The following is a 19,008-nucleotide window of genomic DNA, read 5'->3' on the forward strand; positions in this document are numbered from 1 at the left end:
TTCCTTCTCTGTGAGCAGAGGTCACCAACTCACACGCGCCAGCCAGAAACACACAGGGCGGGTCTGAAGCGGAAATGCGTGTGCGCCCAGCCTCTACAACCCAGGGGGAGAGGCCAGGAGGTCCGTCCAGAAGGCTTCCAGAGCACAGGCCCTGGGCTGGGCCTCGAACGCTGACGTGAGATATGGCGGGGGCGGCCATGTTGGGGCTAATCGGGGCATCTGCTCTGATGCTGGACGGCAGCTGTTTTGAGTGACGTTTCGAGCGGCCTTTAGAGGACGGGGTCCGGGATATGCCAAAGGAATGGTCATTCAGACTCATGTCACTAATGTTTACTTTGTCAGTGCCCGGGCCCTCTGATAGCCGCTCTGCAAACGCTCTCCCATTTCTCCTCGTCGGAGCCAGATGTGGTTACCATTATTACCCCCAACTGATGGCCTTGGGAAAAGCTAGCCGGCTTGCTCCAGACACACATCTGGCAGTGGGGAGCAGGAAATAGCCCAGGTCCTTCCTACCACACTCCACTGAGGGCCAGAAGAAGCCTCCAACCCTCCCCTCTGCCCCAGGGGCCCCGGCCCTCCGGCACAGCCCTGGCACACGACACCTCACTGGCCAGGGCATCGTGAGTCGCTCAGAGCTCCCCAGAAAAAGCCCGGGCGGTCGGACTGCGTCCCACTCCCTGGGTGGACAGAGCTGTCAGCGAGGACCGAGCTCTGCTCTTGGAAAAAGTCTGATGGGAACTGGCTGTTCCAAGTGACTGGGCCATTAAAACAAGCTCAGCCGCAGCACCAACGGCCATCCTGAAAATCACTTAAATAAGAATAATTGCCCATTTAGTCACACCTGAGTGCATCCTCCAGCCCAAGGCGAAAGTGTGTGGCCCCCGCAGAGCAGTTCGGGTAGGCCGGGAAGGCTGGGCCCGCTCGGCAAGTTCCAGAGGGCCTCAGGTGGGGGAGCCGGGGCCAAGGAGCAGGCCAGCCCAACTGACCCTGGTCTCCCAAGGGCCTTGGCGACCTGAGAGGGAGGAGGCCACAACAGCCGACCGGCACACACTTGGCATAACATCGTCAGACGCCGCTCACTCGGCAACCGTTTGTCAGCCGTCTGCCTTGCTGGGCCGGGGGCGCAATGGTGACCAACCAATGCCCTGCCCGTAGGGCATCCTAGCGGGAGGGCAAGAGGCAGAGAGAGGGCAGAGACACCAGGGTCTCGGAGGTACTTATCAAGGACGGGGCTCCAGGTGACTTGGGTACATTTCCTCACCCTGGGCGCCTCAGCCAGAATGCTCACCACCTGATTCCTTTGCAGACTATGGTATTGGCGCGGCATTCCGGGAGTGGCGGGGATGTGTCACCGCTGAGCAAAAACGTGCCTGGAAGCAACTTGCAAAGACGCCAACAGGGCCGGTGGACAAGATGAAGGGGTGGCCAGTGCAGTCGGAGGCACAGAGGCCCCCCCGCAGCAAGGAGCGATGTGCCGGGAGCCGCACCGTAACATGCGGGGCACAACGCCGCCCGCACTGACCGGCGGCACCCGGTTAGTGCCCCACCTCCAGGGATACACTCCATGCCTTGGGACCAACCGCATCCAAAGGCTTGGGAAGCCTGCTACACATACACATGCCCGGGGCCCCAGCCCCGGCCTGGGAGGGTCCGTTTCAGCAGGTCTGGAGTGTCCCGGGAATCCGCATTTATGACAGGTATATTGCGGGATTCTGAGGCATGGCCAGTTTGGGCAACCTCTGGTCTGATCCCACCCTCCAGCGTACAGGGGAGAAGGCTGAGTTAGCAAGGCCAGGGACCCACTAAGGTCGTCTACCCAGGACAGCCTGTGATAGTGAAGCAAAGCAGGACAGAAACTCAGGCCTGATTTCCAGCCCAGGGCTCCCTCCACCACTCTCAAGCAGGAAGACAACAGAAATCTGGTCTTCCTACAACCTGTCCGGCCTCAACAAGTCAACTAGCAAGAGTCGCCAGTGAAGGGGAGACTTTCTAAGTCAGGCGGAGCCTGCAGGCCTAGAAAAGGAAAACCGGTGATAGTTAACAAGGCAGAGACTGAACCGGGATCTCCACAAAGAGCTAACTTAGTGCCTGGCATTTTATGTTGCTAACGCAAGTAATTCTCACAACACCGTGATGTGGGTGCCATTATTGTGTCCATTTTACAGACGAGCAAACTGAGACACAGACCTGCCCAAGGTGAGCAGAGCTGGGCCTTACCCAGGTGGTATGGCTGCAGAGTCTGACCTGTTTCTTAAGGCTACGCCGTGCCACCTGTGAGGTACCCCGTGCCAGGCAGGTGTGAGCACATCGTGTCTCCCACAATGTTTGTTCAGCAGCTCCGCTATGTGACTCCCACTTTACACATGGAAAGTCACACTACGCCTCACGCAGCTAGAACACAGAGGGCCCTACAAGTGCACCAGAATCCCCACAGCTCGCTGGGCCCCACTCCCGGAACACTGCTCCGGGAGGCCTAGGATGGGGTCCAACTCCCAGGGATGCTGATGCCGCTCGTGGGGGACCACAGTGGGGGGACCCTGGCCCAGCACACAGTGGGCACTCTGCAACAGTTAGGTGTTAGCCACTGTAGGCGCCTCGCAGAATTTCTAAAGCCCGTCTGGCTGTTTGACCTCAGGGACTTAGCAAAGCTCTCGGACCGAGACCCGGCTCCAAGGTTTATGGCTCCAGACTTTCCGATCGTCCCAGCCCGGAGGCCTGAAGTGGCTGGGTCCCTGGGGCTCAGCTGAGGCACACAGACAGGTCCAGAAATATTTTTGGAAAGAAAATCCACTGCCGAGGAGGAAAATGCGACAGCATTTGGGCAGTTTCAGCGTAAAGCAATGAAAAACATCTGAATCAAATTGCCTTTAAAATTACGCCATTTTAAAAATTAAAGGGGGAAAAAAGCTCTGGGCCAAAATGTGTTTTTTAAAGATTTATGGCCTCCAAAGTGTTAGGACCACAGCTAAAGTCGCCGGGAGAGGACCCGCCAGCCTCGGCTTCTGCCGTCTGCTCTCCGGAGCTGCTCCCGCCAGACAGGTGATTCACTGAAACCTTCCCCCAGTCTGACCACAGTGCTGCTTCCTCTCTGCTACTGCCCTGTTCCGCGGGCTCAGAGAGGTTGCAACTCTGAGTGGAAACGCCCAGCCCCCAGCACGTCCAGCCGTGTGGCACTCCAGGAGGTCAAGCAACAGAGGCCAGTCAAGCCTCGTGACTTTTCGGGGCCCTCCGCAAATAAGTCACAGCCTCGAATCTCAAAGTCACAAAGAGCAGGTGCCGTTAGCCTCTTGGACAGATGTGTGACTTTCCGCAGCTGGGGCAGAGGCTGGACGATTACCACACGGTATCAGTGGGCTGGGCTTTAAGGCCCACGTCACCCACAGAGAGTCTAAAATCACAATCTGAAAGCAAATACCAAAAAAAAGGCCTCTCACCACGTGACAGGGAAAGAGCCGGAGCCTCCGATCCCGCCCTCTGTTATAGCAGCTGGTGGCCTTGGGCAAGTCCCTTCCCTGCCTCATCATTTTCTCTTTTATAAAATAGAGCCTTCAAGCGCTCAGGAAACAGACGTGCCTGCCACTCTAGCCTGGTACCCAGCAGCTCCGTGTGCTGGGAGAGGGTCAACAAGAGGCTGTGGTAGAAGACAGCGGGGGCAGGCGGCCCTGATGTGTAGCGTTTGCCCATTTTCCTCCCGCAACTCTTCCCGCTACGGCCAACTTTTAGTTACGAACTGAAGGTCGAGGACGGCAGGATTGGAAGATGTCTACACTCCACTCCCACAAGTTAGCAGCGGCTGGCTCCAGCACACCCCTGCTTTCAGAGGGAGTTACATTCAGATAGAAGGTTCTAAAAGGCTGACGGTCCCTAAGAACCACAGGGATGAGCTTCCCCTATGCATCATCCATCACCCTGAGTCCCAACATCTGGACGGCCGTTGCTAACGGTACTTCCAGGGAGTCTAAAGTTGTGAGAGACGTAAGACAGAATTTGCATCCTGCTTTTTCTCGCTGTTGGAACGCAGTCACACCTCCCCACGTTACTGTAAAGTCTCCTCATGAACGTTTTCAGTGGCCACATAATGTTTTATTCAATAAACGTTCCATAGTTTGATTAATCAATCTCCTATCATCGAACACACAAGCTTACTGTTTCGTGGCTTATTACACGGTGGTCCAGAGGATGGCTGAGTCTTGTCTGAGGATGTCAGGAGCCCTGTGGTGAGCAACACAGGGACAGCCTACAAACTGGCAGGGCTACAAGGTGTCCAGCTGGGGAGGGCAGCCTGTAGTCCAGGCCAGCTCCTGACCCTCGATCCCATCCCCTCGTCCCACCACCAATTCCAGGACCTTCACCCCCACCACTGGAATTGTATGGCTTTGGCTCTAAGAGGGAACACACCTGTAGGTAGAAAGATTTCATTTCCACATTATTTTTCCAAGGTGAAAAGCTGGAAACAGCCTAAGTGTTCAAACGCAGGAGATCGTCACGAGATCATGAAGACTTTGGGTGACATCTGCCAAATGTTATCCGAATGTCCACCTCACAACACAGACTGGGAAAACAAGGCCCAGAGAGGAAAATGACATGGCCCCCAGGGATGTGGCAATTAGGACCCAGGCCAGCCCCCTCTGGGCATCCCTCACCCTGTCCTTGGAACACAGCCTCAAAGTCCAGGGCACCCATTCCGTGATACCCCTGGCCTTGCCCCATGCAGGCTCCTGCCTGACTCTTGGAGGGCCCTCCCCCACAAACTGTGCACACAGGGCCACGGGGAGCAGGAGCAGTGAAGAGCCTCCCCAGGGTCAGCTGCACCTGACCGGAGACTCGTTGCAATGACAGGTCACAGCCAGCTCCGCCGGAACCGCATCAGCCAGGAGCTGCTCCGGGCTCAGGGAATGAGGGGATGGGGGCCTGCAGGAGTGGGTAGGGCCAGCATCCTAGGGGGCCGGTGCAGGTGGGGTAGAGCAGGGTTGGATGCCTCCGCGGAACCACTGCACCCCAAGCTATCTGCCTGTTGCTCGTCCCCCCCCCCGCATCGAGATCCCCTCAGGCATCTGCCATTATTGCACATTGGTGACAATGAGGTCTGACGCTAGAGGGGCTTCCCCCCAATTACATCTCAATCACTGTGTAATTACTGCTTACGTCTGTTCTCTGCTACTATGGCATGGCTGTAAATCTTGCCATGTGGTAGTTCATGACCCACTCACAGCTCAGGAGAAGTAGACCCAGACCGTGGGGAGAACAGAGGCCCCGGGGCAGGCCAGAGATGCATGGAGGCCCAGGCTTGCCAGGGCTCACTGAGGCCTCGGAGACCCATGGATCTGTCCCTTAGGCAGAGGGACAGCTTGAGCAGTCACCACGGGGTAGGGGAAGCCTGACCCCAGGGAAGGAACAGATCACATGCAGACACAGCCAGGCCCAGGACAAGCCAGCCCTGTGACCAGGCAGCCTGGCCTCCCAGCCAGCCAGACTCCTACCCTCAGCCTCCCCTCCTCTGCTGACACCACCCTGTTGGAGGGCAGGGTGTCCACCTGGGGCTTTGGCTCCTACCTCCACCCCAGCTGGTCGCACAAGAAGGGCCTGGACAGCCAGTCTCCAAGAGGGACAGGAGTCGAGGGGCATCACCCAGGTAGGGAGGCCAAAGGCTGGCCTCGGGTCTCCCCCTCCTGACTTGGGCCACACATCCTAATAACGACCTCCAACTTAGAATCATGAACAAAAATAAAACTAAATGTAGTAACCACACCCCGGAGGTCCTCTAGTTCACTCTTGGAACCACCAACTCCTTCCTCCCCGTCTGAGGGTCTCCCCGAGTCCCTGGGCTCCAGCCCCCAGCTACGCCCAGCACGGGTCACGGACCAGGAGCACCAGCATCACCTGAGTTCTGGAGAGAAATGCAGAAACTCAGCCCTACCCGACTTGCTAAACTGGGCTCTGCACTTCAGCAAGCCACCCCCCACCCCCACCCCCGCCATGCGTGTGCGCATCAAAGTGTGAGAGGCACTGCCCATGCCTGCACGACCACCCCGCGGAGGCAAATCTGTGCCTGAGCGGCAAGCAATAGGCCATGACTAAATGCACTTGAATAAAAAAGGGAAAGAGAAGAAATCTAAGACTCTCCACTCCTCCGAGACAGAAATAGTTTTGTGGCCTCCAGATGGACTGCGCGCACACAAGGGGAGGTCTCGCCTTCCCGCCAAACTTTCCCGACGGGATGCTGGCACGGACCAGTGGAAACCAGAGAGCATTTCTCTCCGGGGCAGTAAATGAGAGGCTGAGGCTTGTGGAGTTCTTCTGTTATAATTAAGTTGGCCAGAAATTCACCTAAGGATACTAAATTCTGTACCTGACCCTCTAATTACAGCCAGAGGGATCAGGAGACAATTACTTTCCAAAATAGTCCTTGGCAGGCCAGAGGCCCGAGGCCGTGTCTCTGGCACATCTCAAACGTGCCAACCGAACGCTCCCAGTGCCGCTCAGCAGACTGAGGGCGGCCGGATCCCCGAGAAACCTGCAGGCGAACGTCAAGGGGCCCGGGATCCCCGGGAGCAGGGGCGCCCTCCTCTTCGCCCCCCATAAACCCAGCATGCCTGCCTGGTGACATCGGCCACCGGCCTAATTAAATCCTAACGGGCTAATGAAAAACACCCCTGCCGCCCGCCGAGTGTGAAGAACACATAGTACCTCCTTGGGCAGCCACCGCTGCCGCGGCCGCCGTGGCCACCGCGAGAGCAGAGGCCTTCCTGCCCGGGTCGGGGAAAGCGACACCCTCCAGGCTCCCACTTTTGGCGTCTTTCTTCTCCGTGGCCGTGACTGAGGCGGACGTCTCCATCTTAGCCGCTCATGGTCCTGGGTGACAGCCCTTGAAAAAAAGACAAAGACGCTCAGCACCACTGACTGCCCCCAGACCCAGCCGGGAAACGCCGACCCAGATTCACGGCCGCCGCACGCTATGAAAGCTTAATTCTCTCATAATTGGGAAGGAGGGTTTAATTAATTTCGAGAATTATTAGTTCTGAGACTCATCTGGTCTTTTGAACGACCTCGCGGACAACAGCCAAGCGTCTGCGTTGCCTTCGACCCCAGATTTTTAAAAATCTGGGCAGCAAGTTCTACTTGGAGAAATGAAGTCAGGGGCAATGACCGCCAACTGGGCATCACAGGAAAATGAAAACAGAGTAACAATTCCTGAGTGGTCCTCAAAGAAAAGCCCTTTTAAAAAAAAAATTTTTTTTTAAGTTTATTTATTCTTGAGAGAGAGAGAGAGAAAGTGCAAGCAGGGGAGGGGGAGAGAGAGGGGGAGACACAGAATCCGAAGCAGGCTCCAGGCTCTGAGTTGTCAGCACAGAGCCCGATGTGGGGGCTCGAACTCACAAACCACGAGACCATGACCTGAGCCAAAGCCGGATGCTTAACCGACTGAGCCACCCAAGCGCCCCAGAAACGCCTTCGTTTTTCCTGTTCCTTCCCTGCTCACCAGGATCCACCTCTCGTGTACTTGTGTATATGTGTATTCATTCATTCATTCATTCATTCATTCATTCAAACATTTTTTCACCATTTATGCACTAGCACATATTCGGTCAACATAGTTTTCAGCCCCTATTATGTATCAGGCATTCTGTCTGGTGCTGAAGGTACAGTCCACGGAGTTTACATTCTACCTGGCAGAGACATGGTATATGGGCCAGGGGGGCGGGGAGAGATGGAAAAAATGTATATTTAGCTTCAGTTAGTTAGAGGTAATGTCAATAAAGCAAGCAAAGTGGAAGGACAGAGCAGGGCAGAGGGGCAGAGGGCCCACCGCCTTCATCTCTGAGGTTGGAACGGGGTGCCACGTGAATCTGCCATGGAAGCCCACGGCAGCCAGAGGGCAGAGGCAGGAGCCACAAAGCTGGATGGGCAGAGGCTGGCTCGTCTGAGGAACAGCAAGGAAAGTGCAGGCTCTGGAAGGTTTTGAGCAGATGGGGTGTATGACAGGTCTCACGGGGGTCTCGGGGTCACTCTGCTGCCGTGTGAGAGCAGATCTGGGAGAAGGGGAACTACCAGAGAGGCCCAGGAAGACGTGATGGTGGTCTGAGATGGTGAATGGCGGAGATCACAGACTTTCCAGGGCTTGGACCGGGATGCAGGGCACAGGTAACGCTCCCTCTGCGGCTGAGTCCCGGGTCACAAGCAAGCCTTTCACTAATATGCCTCATCGCTGGCAGAAACTGCTAATCGAGCATTTGTTTCAAGTTACAGAATAGAGACACGAGCCAATCTTCTTAGAAGAAGAGGAGTAGTGTCACAGGTGGCTTAGATTTTTGGCTGACGACCTGGATGAATGAATGGCCGTGCCATTGGCTGGGATGGGGTCCCACTGGGTGAGAAGCTGGTTTGGGGCAGAGATCAGGAGCTCAGTCTGGGCCATGTTAAGTTGGAGCGCCTATTAAATCGCGCAGAGGCTGTTGGAAACACAAGTTCAGAGCTCGGGGGAGAGGTAGAAGGTGGAGGGAGGAATATGACAGCCACCGCGCAAGATCTCCGAGACAGAGGGTGGAAGCCAAGAAGAAAAGTTCCGGAAGAAAGTTCCAGAGCTGAAACATGGACATTCCAACATTTCCAGGAAAAGGAGAAGAAACCCGCCAAGGAGACTAAGCAGGAACTGCCAGTGGGAGAAAGGAGGAAACGACCACCAGGGGAGCGTGGGGGGGGCGGGGGGGCGGAAGCCAAGGCAGGAGTGAAACAGCCTGAAGAGGGGGAACAATCAGCTCCCTCCTAAGCTATTGAGAGATGGGAGACAGTGAAGCCTGAGGGCTGACCCGTTTCGGTCGCACGTGGCGACCAGGGTCCCTGAGTGGAGGTAGGAAAAACAGAGGCACAAACAATTTCCTCAGGAAGCTTTGCCGTAAAAGCCAAACATAACGCAACAACTGGAGAGTCCGGAGGTCCGCGGTTGGGGCGGCAGAAAGGAGGCGGGGCTGGTTCGCAGGCCGGTGGGAAGGGAATGTTCTGGTAGTGAGCCCGTGGGTCACAGCAGGGCAGAGACCAAAGGCAGTGGTCAGCTCCATCCCCGGGGGCCTCGAGGTTAGATCCACATCTTCAGGTCCAGAATTTCATCTTGTTAGATCCGCACAAAACTCTCGTGTCTAGGTGGAAAATGGGAAAAGCCCAGAACGACGGATGTGATGTATCAGAGACGGTCCACGGTCCTGCTGGCCTGCCAGGGGAAAACAACCCGCGTCCTGGACCGCCTGGTTTTGTCTGCACACACCGGCCTGTCCCGCTTCCTCAAACTTTCAAAACTCCCTGTCAAGAAAACCCAAGGCCGATGGGGGACAGAGAAATCTCCCTGCAGATTCTGGTGAGTTATGGGGTTTCCTTTGGCCCCGAGTCTTTTTGTGTCATCTGGCTATGGGAACCGCTCGCCGGCGACACAGCCAGGCCCGCGCCCGCTCCGCCTTCTCGGCCCCCTCAGCCCGGCCACCCGGCTGCACCAAACCCACATCTCACTGCATTCTTCCTCTGGCCAAGGCCGCGCTGAACCCCCGTGGCTTTTAGGTAAAGTCTTCCTGTAGACTCCCCTGCCCACATCTCCTTCCCACCCAGACAGGTGTGACTAGTCTAATCCTGTCCACCACCAGGCCCCCGCTCAAGCCATGCCACCCACCCGCAGTCCTTCGCCCTTTCTCTGAGGACCCCTACTCTTCCTTCAAGATGCCACTCGGATATCAGCTCCTCTGGGAAGCCCCCCAACTCCTCCCCAGTTCCAGTCACTTCTGCTTCGGGATTTCTGCACCAACCCAGCACCCTTAGGTTGTAATCATCACCTCCAGGTCAAGCTGACACAGAGCAAACGCTCAGAAACGCCTGGCAGAGAAAATGGACCTTTGTGGCAGGAAACCACAGCTCTTTGAAATGCAAGTGGTTTTGTGAACAGCCTGGGTTTTCCTCCCCAGAAGCTCAGGTAAAGGAATATTTAGGCCCAACGTTGAAACACACCTTGAATTTGGAAGTAAGGACAAAAATAACAATAACAGCTGGAACGACAAAACTTTAATAAGCATTTACCGTGTGCCAAACACCTTACGGGAGGGATCTCATTTAATCCTCACATTTTACATAGGAAGAAACCAACGCTCAGAGAAGTTGAGTAACTGGCTCTAAGACGCACGGTTAGAGGCGGCCGTGCCAGGCCTTGAGCCCAGGCTGTCTGGCCCCGAAGCCGTACTCTCAAGCACCACAGTGAGCTGTCCCTTGCATAAGGACGCAACAGTGCTAAGGGATTTACCCCGGAATCCCCTGGAAGGCATAAGGTAACCGTTGAGCCCTTCAGGTATGGGGAGCACTGTGCCAGGAGCCCAGGGGACCCAAGAAGCAAGTTTTGGCGTGGCTCCCGCCCTAGTCATATATCCAAGGTAGTGACACCAGTGGATAGAGACCACCAGTCAAGGGTGGGCCAAAGCTGAGGCTCTTTCGGGGCTGTGTGCAAACACCGCGACTGGGCTATGTGCCTGTCTGCTGGAGCCATCCAGGGTAGGCGGTCGTACATTCCTTCACATACACCTTTACTCAACACTTCTTCACTGATGACCAGCTTCATGCCTCACCTGCACTAGGCTGGGAGCTGGCAAGGCCCTGCACGACCCCTAAATGAATTAGGTGTCCTTGCCCAGGGATTGGATACTCCCCCAACATGTCACAGTCGTGACCTGCTACACCCCCACCTGGCTTCCTGCTTGACTGTGACCTCATCCAGGGCACGGCTGGGCCTTGCATCCCTAGGTCCCCGCTGAGCAGATACTCAGAACCCTTGCCGATGGGTAAGGTGGGCACAGGGAGCCAGGCCTGCGTCTGGAGGGCATGGGGCTCAGTGGACCAGAAACCAGCGGAGGACTCCGGGCGCCCACAGCGTCGGCGCATGAGACCAAACCCCAGCCCCAGCCCCAGTGCCGGGCTGGCAGACCCCCGAGGCATGGATCCAACCCTATCCGAATGCAGATGGGGAGACTGAGGCCAACAAGTCAGAACCTTCGGACTTTAGCGTCAGAGATCTCAAGAAAAGAAGGAGGCTCAAGAAGGGACGGTGTCAATTTGCTAAGGGACACGAGGAGACTAGAAGAGGAGCAGAAGACTGCGGGTTTTCTTGGAGACCAGCAGCTGTAGCTCCCTGACGCCAGCCTCCTGCCCTGTTCCGCTGGCACAGTGGGTGTCACCAACCCAGTTCTTACAGAGGAGGAAGTGAGCCCCCTGGGGCCACTTTCCACGGAGGGAAGAAGGCCAGGGCCCCGGACAGTATTGCCGCGTGAAGCCTCAGGGTGTGGGCAGCACAGGACCAGGGTGAACAGTGCACAGGAGGAAAGGGTATTTATTGAGATTCCCACTCTCCAGACTGCCTTCTGTGGCCCAGGAACAGATGTGCACACAGAAGCCCTGGGGTTCCTCGGATGCCCACGGGGGACCGACCCAGCCAGGGGGAGTGCAGACAGCCCCCACCCCGTGCCACGGGCATGGTCTTCGGCACATCAGCCACTGCCCTCCGCTTCCCTCCCTTCCCAGGAGAGGAAGGCCGTAGACAGAGCCAAGAGGCTGCGTAAATCACGGGAATTAGTGGGATTAGCACAATTTCTGGGTAAACACCAGGCGCCCAGGGTCCCAGGCAGCCACTTTCACTCCCTGAAGCTCCTCCGAGCCTTGTCAACAAGCTCACCTGGGCCCCCAGAGGCCATCTGGGGACAGTAGCGGGGGGGCGGGAGGGGGGGCGTCCCACACCTCAGCTGGGGGGGGGGTGCCACGGTCTGTGCCGAAATCCCACGGGCCCCACCAAAGGCTCCACAACAGAAGGGGCTGGGAGCACAGCACTCGCCAGGGGGAGGAGGAGAGGCAACACCCCCACTGCACCTGGGGAAGTCACAGTGCGTGTTCAAACAACTCCCCAGAGGACATGTAACCACACTGCCCAGGTTCTGCTAAGGGAAGGGGACGTGCTGGACCCGAGGCCAGGAGGAGCCCCTTTGCACTAGTCACCTGCCCTCGAGGGCCTCGGCACCTCCCGGGGGTCCTGGCATCCCCGAGAAGCCCTGCAGGCATCTCTGGACCCTCTCCCCGAGACTCTGATTCCACAGGTCCCGGCAGAAGGTCAGGGACAAAATATGACGTTCTGTAAAAAGTTCCATGGGTATTTGTGATGCACAGATGGGTTTAGAGAAACCTTCACGGGGGTGCCACTTACAAGGTGGCTTCCAGATCATTTACAAATTATTCCAAATAATTTACAAGTTCCAGTTAATGCAAGGCTGCATGACCCCGAGGGAAAACATACATTTTTACCTCTACTAACTTGGAAGTGGAAGTTGGTGTCCCTCAGGCACGGGCATGGACGAGCCACAGTGCCTCTGAGCCTGCCACCGGCACACGTCACAGATGTGTTCATGCCATGGCACAGAGCATCACCTGTGCTCACCACAGCTTAAGGTCACCATTAGACCCCAGTGACCTTGCAGCCTGAGCCGGCAAGGGAGCCCACGCATGACTATAGCACAGACGTGGCGCCTTTAACATTTGGTTATTGCTTTCAATAGCATCGGTTTCTCCCGTAACCCACCCCATGTGTTTTTATTCTCTGCATTTTATTCTCTGTGTTCTATGTTTTTACTCTATGCATCCTCATTCCGAGGAGGGGTCCACGGCACAGAAGAGGTTAAGAACTCTCAGGGAAAGGACTAGCTTGAAGAATAAATTAATAATCAGAGCAGAATGAGCGAATCACTCCGAAACCTGCAATCCCAGACACCCTCCCGCCACCTGGCTGCTTTGAACTCCTCTAACGAGTGAGTCACAGGAATTAGAGCGTCTTCCCCGGGCGAAATCAATCTCCAGGAGAGAGATGAAACCTCGCCTCCCAGCCCTCGCAGCCACCTCGGGGCCGTGGGGTTCTCACCTCCTCTGATCTCGGCCGTGCCGCGTGTGCACCCAGACCCCACACGCGGGGACACGCAAGGGCACACGCAGCAACCACGACCACATGCACAGCCACACGCGTGCACAAGCACCCGGTCACATGTGCACAGATGATCCCATACCACACACACACACGCATTCACACACACAGCCACACGCAGCACACACAGTTACATGCAGAGACACACAGACCTACACACACAAATACACCGGAGATAATAAGTACCTGCCCTGCCTTGATCGGACTTATTTTTAAGATCAAATGAGATAAAACAGGTGAAATTTCCCGAAGTGAAAGACGCACTGTCAGTGCAGCAAAGATTAAAGATAACGATAATTACAAGCTCGTTATGACTCAAAAGAGACCGGCAGACTCCCCCGCCCCAGTTGTGGCCCCAAGGTCCTGAGGCCGCATCCTGTACCCACCCCGAGTGACCGAGAACCAGCCATTGGCTCTCCTATCACTTGGGCACTGCCATCTGGACCCAGGGAGTGCCAGTCCAAGACCACAGGGCAGAGGCCAGCCACACAACTGACTCTCCAGGTGGGAGGCATGAGGATGTGTGCGTCCTCGCAGCCCCACTGCCCTACCTGGGCCCAAGCTGACACTTATTCCCCCCGTCTTGTAGGGGAAGAGGGAGTGTGTGGGGTGAGCGTTCCCCAGGACTATACCAAGCCGGGAACCCCCTGCTTGCCCTTCACAGCAGGAGATAAAATAATCCTATTTTAAAACAGGTATGCATTTTATTCTCCCAGCATGAGACGTGCATAGGCTTGGACCAGTGCAGTCCACATCAGCTGTGTGTCTTTGGCGGTGTTACTTCCCCTCTCTGAGCCTCCGTTTCCTCCCCTGGAACACGGAGTCTCCTTCCTACCTCCCAGGGTGGTTGAGAGGACAGTCAACCTTCCCAGGATGGTTGTTAACACAAGTCACAGCAGCAGCCCCACAAACACTGGGTCCCCGGTGGGGGCTGGCCAGGCAGGGGAACCTCTGCAGGCAGGCACTCATCTCCAAGAAGACATCACCTGCCTGCAGTGGCCCAGGGTGGCAGCTGGGGCTTCTGCGTACTTGCACCTGCCTGTAGGACCTCAGGCCTAAGCTGCATCTGCTTCTGCCTTCTCTGTCCACCTGCCTTGTCTCTGCATGTGGGCTCAAGAGCCTCTGCGACACAGCTCCACTGGGACCCAGCAAGCAGCAAACCATCTCTAACAAAACCCAGACGAGGGGCTCCAGGCCTGGGTCCAGGCAGGGCTGGAGATGTGACTGACTTCCCACCACCAGAGGGGGTGGGGGAAGACACAGCCATGCCTCTGCCCTGTCCCTTGGCTCCTCCCTCTTCCGGTGACTTGGGGAGGACCACACACTCCTGCCTGGGCTGGCCCCCTGGTACCATCCTGGCCGGCAGTGCCCACAGGCCCCTGGGGGAGAGCAATCTTGGAAGGGGAAATCAGAGCCTGCAGGAGATCCCTGGGACCCTGGCCTGGTTAGATATGGGATAAGAGGCCAGACCATGGGGTCCCAGCTCCCTGAGCCCGTGGACAGTGAGAGGTCGTACAGTCCCTCCCAAGGTGATCGGGAACCTCGCACGTATCAATGCGCGCAGGGTGCCGGCACACGGTAGCTGCTCCTTACCAGGCACAGACACCTGTCTCCACGTGCGTGTGGCACATACTGTCCAGCCTGCTGCTGGGTGCACTGTGGGGACAGCAAAAGAGGACACAACTGGGAAAAAAAAAAAAGCATTCTTCTAGAACCCCCGCCCTCCCCACGGATACATCATGTGGGGCTCTCGCTACTTAGTATGTGGCACAGAGGAAGAAGAGTCCCTCGAACTGCTCTATCATTCCTTGGTCCCCTGCTCTGCCCAGCAGCGTCCCACCTACTAGGAGCCACATTACCGGAGAAAGGAAAGATCAGAAGCTTCCAGCACCTGTAGGTGCCCACACGAGGAGAGCTCCTCTCGTCGCGTGATCACAGTGCCAGCCACCGTAACCCTTGAGGGGCCGATATGATCCTTGCTTTACAATGAAACCCAGGCCCAGAGAGGGTGAGCAACCTGCCCAAAGTCACAGAGTTAACACGTAGCAATACTGCTGTTCCAATGCAGGCCCGTTGGATTCTGAAGGCCACACGTGTTTTTACTCCAACCAAATCTGCTGAGTGTGTCGATGCCCGCCACGTGCAAGGAATATCACAGAGGGGTCAAAAGGCACAAAGCAGTTTATAGAGTTCACCGAAGGCTAAGCCGGTCTGTGACAAATGCCAAGTAAGTAGCAGGGACTTTCGGGCTGGAGAAGCTCAGGGCTACTGACTGGGGACGTCAGAGGGGGCTTACAGATGACCACAGATCTGCCTTGTGGCTTCAAGACAGGGAATGAAAGGTCTTGACCTTGGCCTGCAGAGGGGAGAGGGAAGGGGACTCCAGGGGCAGGGAATGAATGGCCTGGGCATGTGCTCTGGGCACACTGTGGGCAGAGAGGAAAAAGAAAGGGGAGCATTCTCACAGGGAGAGAGGAGCAAGGGACAGACCAGGTCGAGGGGGAGCTGCAGGCCCTGACAGGGTCTCTGGGAAGGGCAGGCCAGAGGGAGACAGGTTTAGGAAGAATGCACTTCCTTGCTTCCTGGGTCTCGAACCCGCTTCGGCCATGCAACAGGGCCAGCCCGGCTCCCACCAACCATCCCAGCTGCTTCAGACTAGAGGCCTGAAGAGCTGTGGGATGGGGGCAAAACCCTCACCCTCCCATCATGGCCAGGGTGGGGCACCAGGCAAACATCACTCTCCTAGCGGGTGCACCTGCTTCTTTATCACTCCTCGAATGGATTTTTCCAAGTACGAAAGCTCCCTAATTTGCCCAGCCCCTGGGCTCGCTGGCTTTCAGGAAAACAGATAATTAACCCTAATTCACTGACTTGCTGGGCCGGAACGGCAGCCAGGGAGGGCCCTGATGGGAAATGCGGGCCCCTGCCGGGGCAGCCAGCCTCAGATAAGGAGAGATGGGTATCAGGACTGGAGCTGGGCAAGAGGCTTTTTTTTTCTTTCCTGGGAAGATACGGGTAAGAGCTACTTCGTGATTGACACTTCAGATGGCATCGAAATGGCCTTTCGCTTGCATTTGGGTTTTTTCCCTCAAAGTACCAGGTCATGTCCATGCCCCCTGGCCTTGTATCATCCCCATGCTGTCCTGCCCAGAACATTCTTTCCTCTCTGCTCTACACAAGGAAGCCGTGCTGTAAAACCCAGGAAGCCTGCCCTAATGGACTCCCACCCAGGGTCCTGCTCGGACCCGACCAACCTCCCCGTGCTGCTTCTGAAACTTTCACAACACTCCCCGCTCATATCCGTTGCAGGCACGTGCAGAGGGAGCACGCTGAGCGAGGACTCTGGAGAAAACTGACCACACTAGAATCCCAGCTCCACATCGAGCTACGGACAAGAACATACTTCTCACTGAGCCTCAGTTTTCCCACCTGTGTAATGGGGGTGACACAGCACCTCCCTCAAGGTAAGGATCAGAAGCACATGCGTGCCCCAGCTCAAACGAACGTTCGTTGCAGTATCCTGTCAGCCCAGGCAAGGCTGCCCGCCTGCGGCAGGAAGACCCGTCCCGGGCCGGGCTGGGGGGCCAACCCACCCACAGGAGGGGCTGTCAGGGACTGGACGAGGCGGCCCCGTCACAGCCCCTTCCTCTCTCTCCCTCTACACACCCAAGTGCCTGTGCCTCTGGGGTCTCACGTGCAAGCTCTCAGGTTGGCACCTTTGTGTAATGTGCCATCCTGCTTGACTGCAAAGGCCTATGGTCTGTCCCCTTCCTCCGTGTCGAAGTCCACCTCCATGGAGAGCAGCAGAAGCTCCGGAGGACCGGGGTCTCTCTCTCACCCCCGCCCCCCCGCCCCCAACCAGCACAGCGCCAGCAGAGGCAAGCTCCCAACTTGGCTCCCATGAGGAGGCCGCTGTCTGCGAGGCGGACAAGGGGCCCGCTGTGCGGCTGCCCCGCCAGACCCAGATATTTTAACAGCTGCATTGTGTGTTTCTGAGGCGCAATTCCTGAGCGGGGAAGAAAAACAAGCTTCGCCTCTGCCCCAAGGAGGGAAAACAGACTGCCCCGGGCAGGCTGCAGGCAGGGGAGAAGGGCTCCGTGGGGGCCCAGGGCTGCAGAGGGCATGACCGGGAACAGTCCTGACACACAGCAGCTGCGGGCAGCAAGGCCCCCCGTGTGGACCCCCTTTGCCCAAGACTTGGGGAGGGAAGGCAGGAACAGAGGCCCAGCAAGTGGAGCAAATCCCCCGAAGGAAGCTCTGAGAAGGGAAAAGAGAACCGGAAAGGCAGGAGGGGGGTGCCTACAGGATAAGGTACAAATCCCCACCAAGGCCCCACCTTGGGATTTACTCACCTGCAATGCTATTTCCCCAGAGCCTCTCCTGCTGAGCCCCCGCCCCCCGCACCACCACCTAGGTTAGGGGTCAGTCCTAACTCATGCCCTCTGAGGTCCAGTTCCCATATTGCTGTGTTTTAAGTACCTGTTTCCACGTCAGTTTCCCCTTTACGCTCACCCCAGATGCAGACGCATCAACGTTTGATCCTGACTCAACGCACAAATGCTCCCTGGCACGGAGGCCTGCGGGACTCCCCTCCCCTCCCCTCTCTTGGCTTCCCCCCAGGCCTCGATCCCCACAGGGTCAGGGCTGCGCCGGGGACCCATCAGCACTCTGGGGATGACGGGCTGAGAGCCAGGTGGAAGATGAGCAGAGGCTGGCTCAGGTCAGGGGCAGGTGCTGGAATCAACTCGTAATGTCTGCGGACGCTAGCACTGCCGGCAAAGTCTTCAGGGCAAAACCGCTTCGGGCATGTGAATGCACTCCTTTCCTTAAAGTATAAACTCCTTGGGCGTTTTGGCTTTCGGTTTGGAGGGGGTGAAGGTGCAACTGTCTTCGGTCGTCCTGAATCTGAGTTCATTCAACACTAGCCACTTCCACCAGGCTGTCTCCCTTCAACCGCAACAAGATCCAAGTCGTATACCTGAGGCGCACTGGTGGAGAAGTCAGTGCAGGGTCTGCCCTGGTCCAAAAGATCGGCCCCCTGGGTCTGTCTCCAAAAAAAGGGTTGGTGATGCCATCGCCAAGGCAACTGGTGACTGGAAGGGTCTACGGATTACGGTGAAACTGACCATTCAGAACAGACAGCCCCAGATTGAAGTGGCACCTTCCTGCCTCTGCCCTGATTATCAAAGCCCTCAAGGAACCACCAAGAGACAGAAAGGAGCAGAAAAACAGTAAGCACGGTGGAAATATCACTTTTGATGAGAGCGTCAACATTGCCCAACAGATGCGGCGCCGATCTTTAGCCGGAGAACTCTCTGGAACCATTAAAGAGATCCCGGGGAACTGCCCAGTCCGTGGGCTGCAATGCTGATGGCCGCCACCCTCATGACATCATAGATGACATCAATAGTGATGCGGTGAATGCCCAGCTAGTGAACAATAACAACAAGGGAAAACATCTCAATGAAGGATCAAATGGCAACCAATGGAAACAAACAAACGAAATAAACTAAGCTCCTTGAGCACAAAGACTTTGCTCCACATAGTGTGTAGCCCCCAAGTCGATAAATTACTGTGCACCTACTGTGTGTGGGCACACACCATTCTCAAGGCAAGTACAAAATCAAGTGTTTTCTGCTTAAAGGGTGCTACGTGAGTCGTCACGCACTCAGAGGCGCTATTCTCTCCGAGTGGAATTGTAGGCCAGGGAGTGGCATTTTGGGGTCAGAGACGTGGTGTGGGTGGCTTTTCCACATCCTTCCAGTCATCACCCAGATCGCAGCCTCTAGAGGATCGGGGGACTCAGGCCTTCACCCAGATCGAGGGCGAATCTCACTTCTTCAAACACCTTGACATAAGTGACCCAAGTCACAAGGCTGTCCTGAGGAGGGGACTGGGCAGTGATGGACCCCCACCGGCGGTTCTGGGCTGGCTTTGGGGAAAGGAAGCTCTGTTTGTCCACTGCTGCCCCTTGGAGCTTAGGGATGGGCTCTGGGGTTTGCTGAGTTGGTTCAGAGTGAAAA

At 56.5% G+C, this 19,008-nt stretch overlaps 1 protein-coding gene and 1 pseudogene across 1 annotated transcript in view; one reads left to right on the forward strand and one right to left on the reverse strand.

The window, feature by feature from the left end:
* GLI2 (GLI family zinc finger 2) overlaps nt 1–6,835 on the reverse strand; it is a 175,780-nt gene extending 168,945 nt beyond the window's left edge. The window contains exon 1 of the mRNA XM_032594103.1: nt 6,688–6,835. Coding sequence (XP_032449994.1) covers nt 6,688–6,835 — 148 coding nt within the window. The remainder of the gene's footprint in view (nt 1–6,687) is intronic.
* Nucleotides 6,836–8,129: 1,294 nt separating this feature from the next.
* Nucleotides 8,130–18,498, forward strand: LOC115519816 (annotated as a pseudogene).
* Nucleotides 18,499–19,008: the final 510 nt, after the last annotated feature.

This window comes from Lynx canadensis, chromosome C1, assembly GCF_007474595.2.
Source record: "Lynx canadensis isolate LIC74 chromosome C1, mLynCan4.pri.v2, whole genome shotgun sequence".
Lineage (NCBI taxonomy): Eukaryota > Metazoa > Chordata > Mammalia > Carnivora > Felidae > Lynx > Lynx canadensis.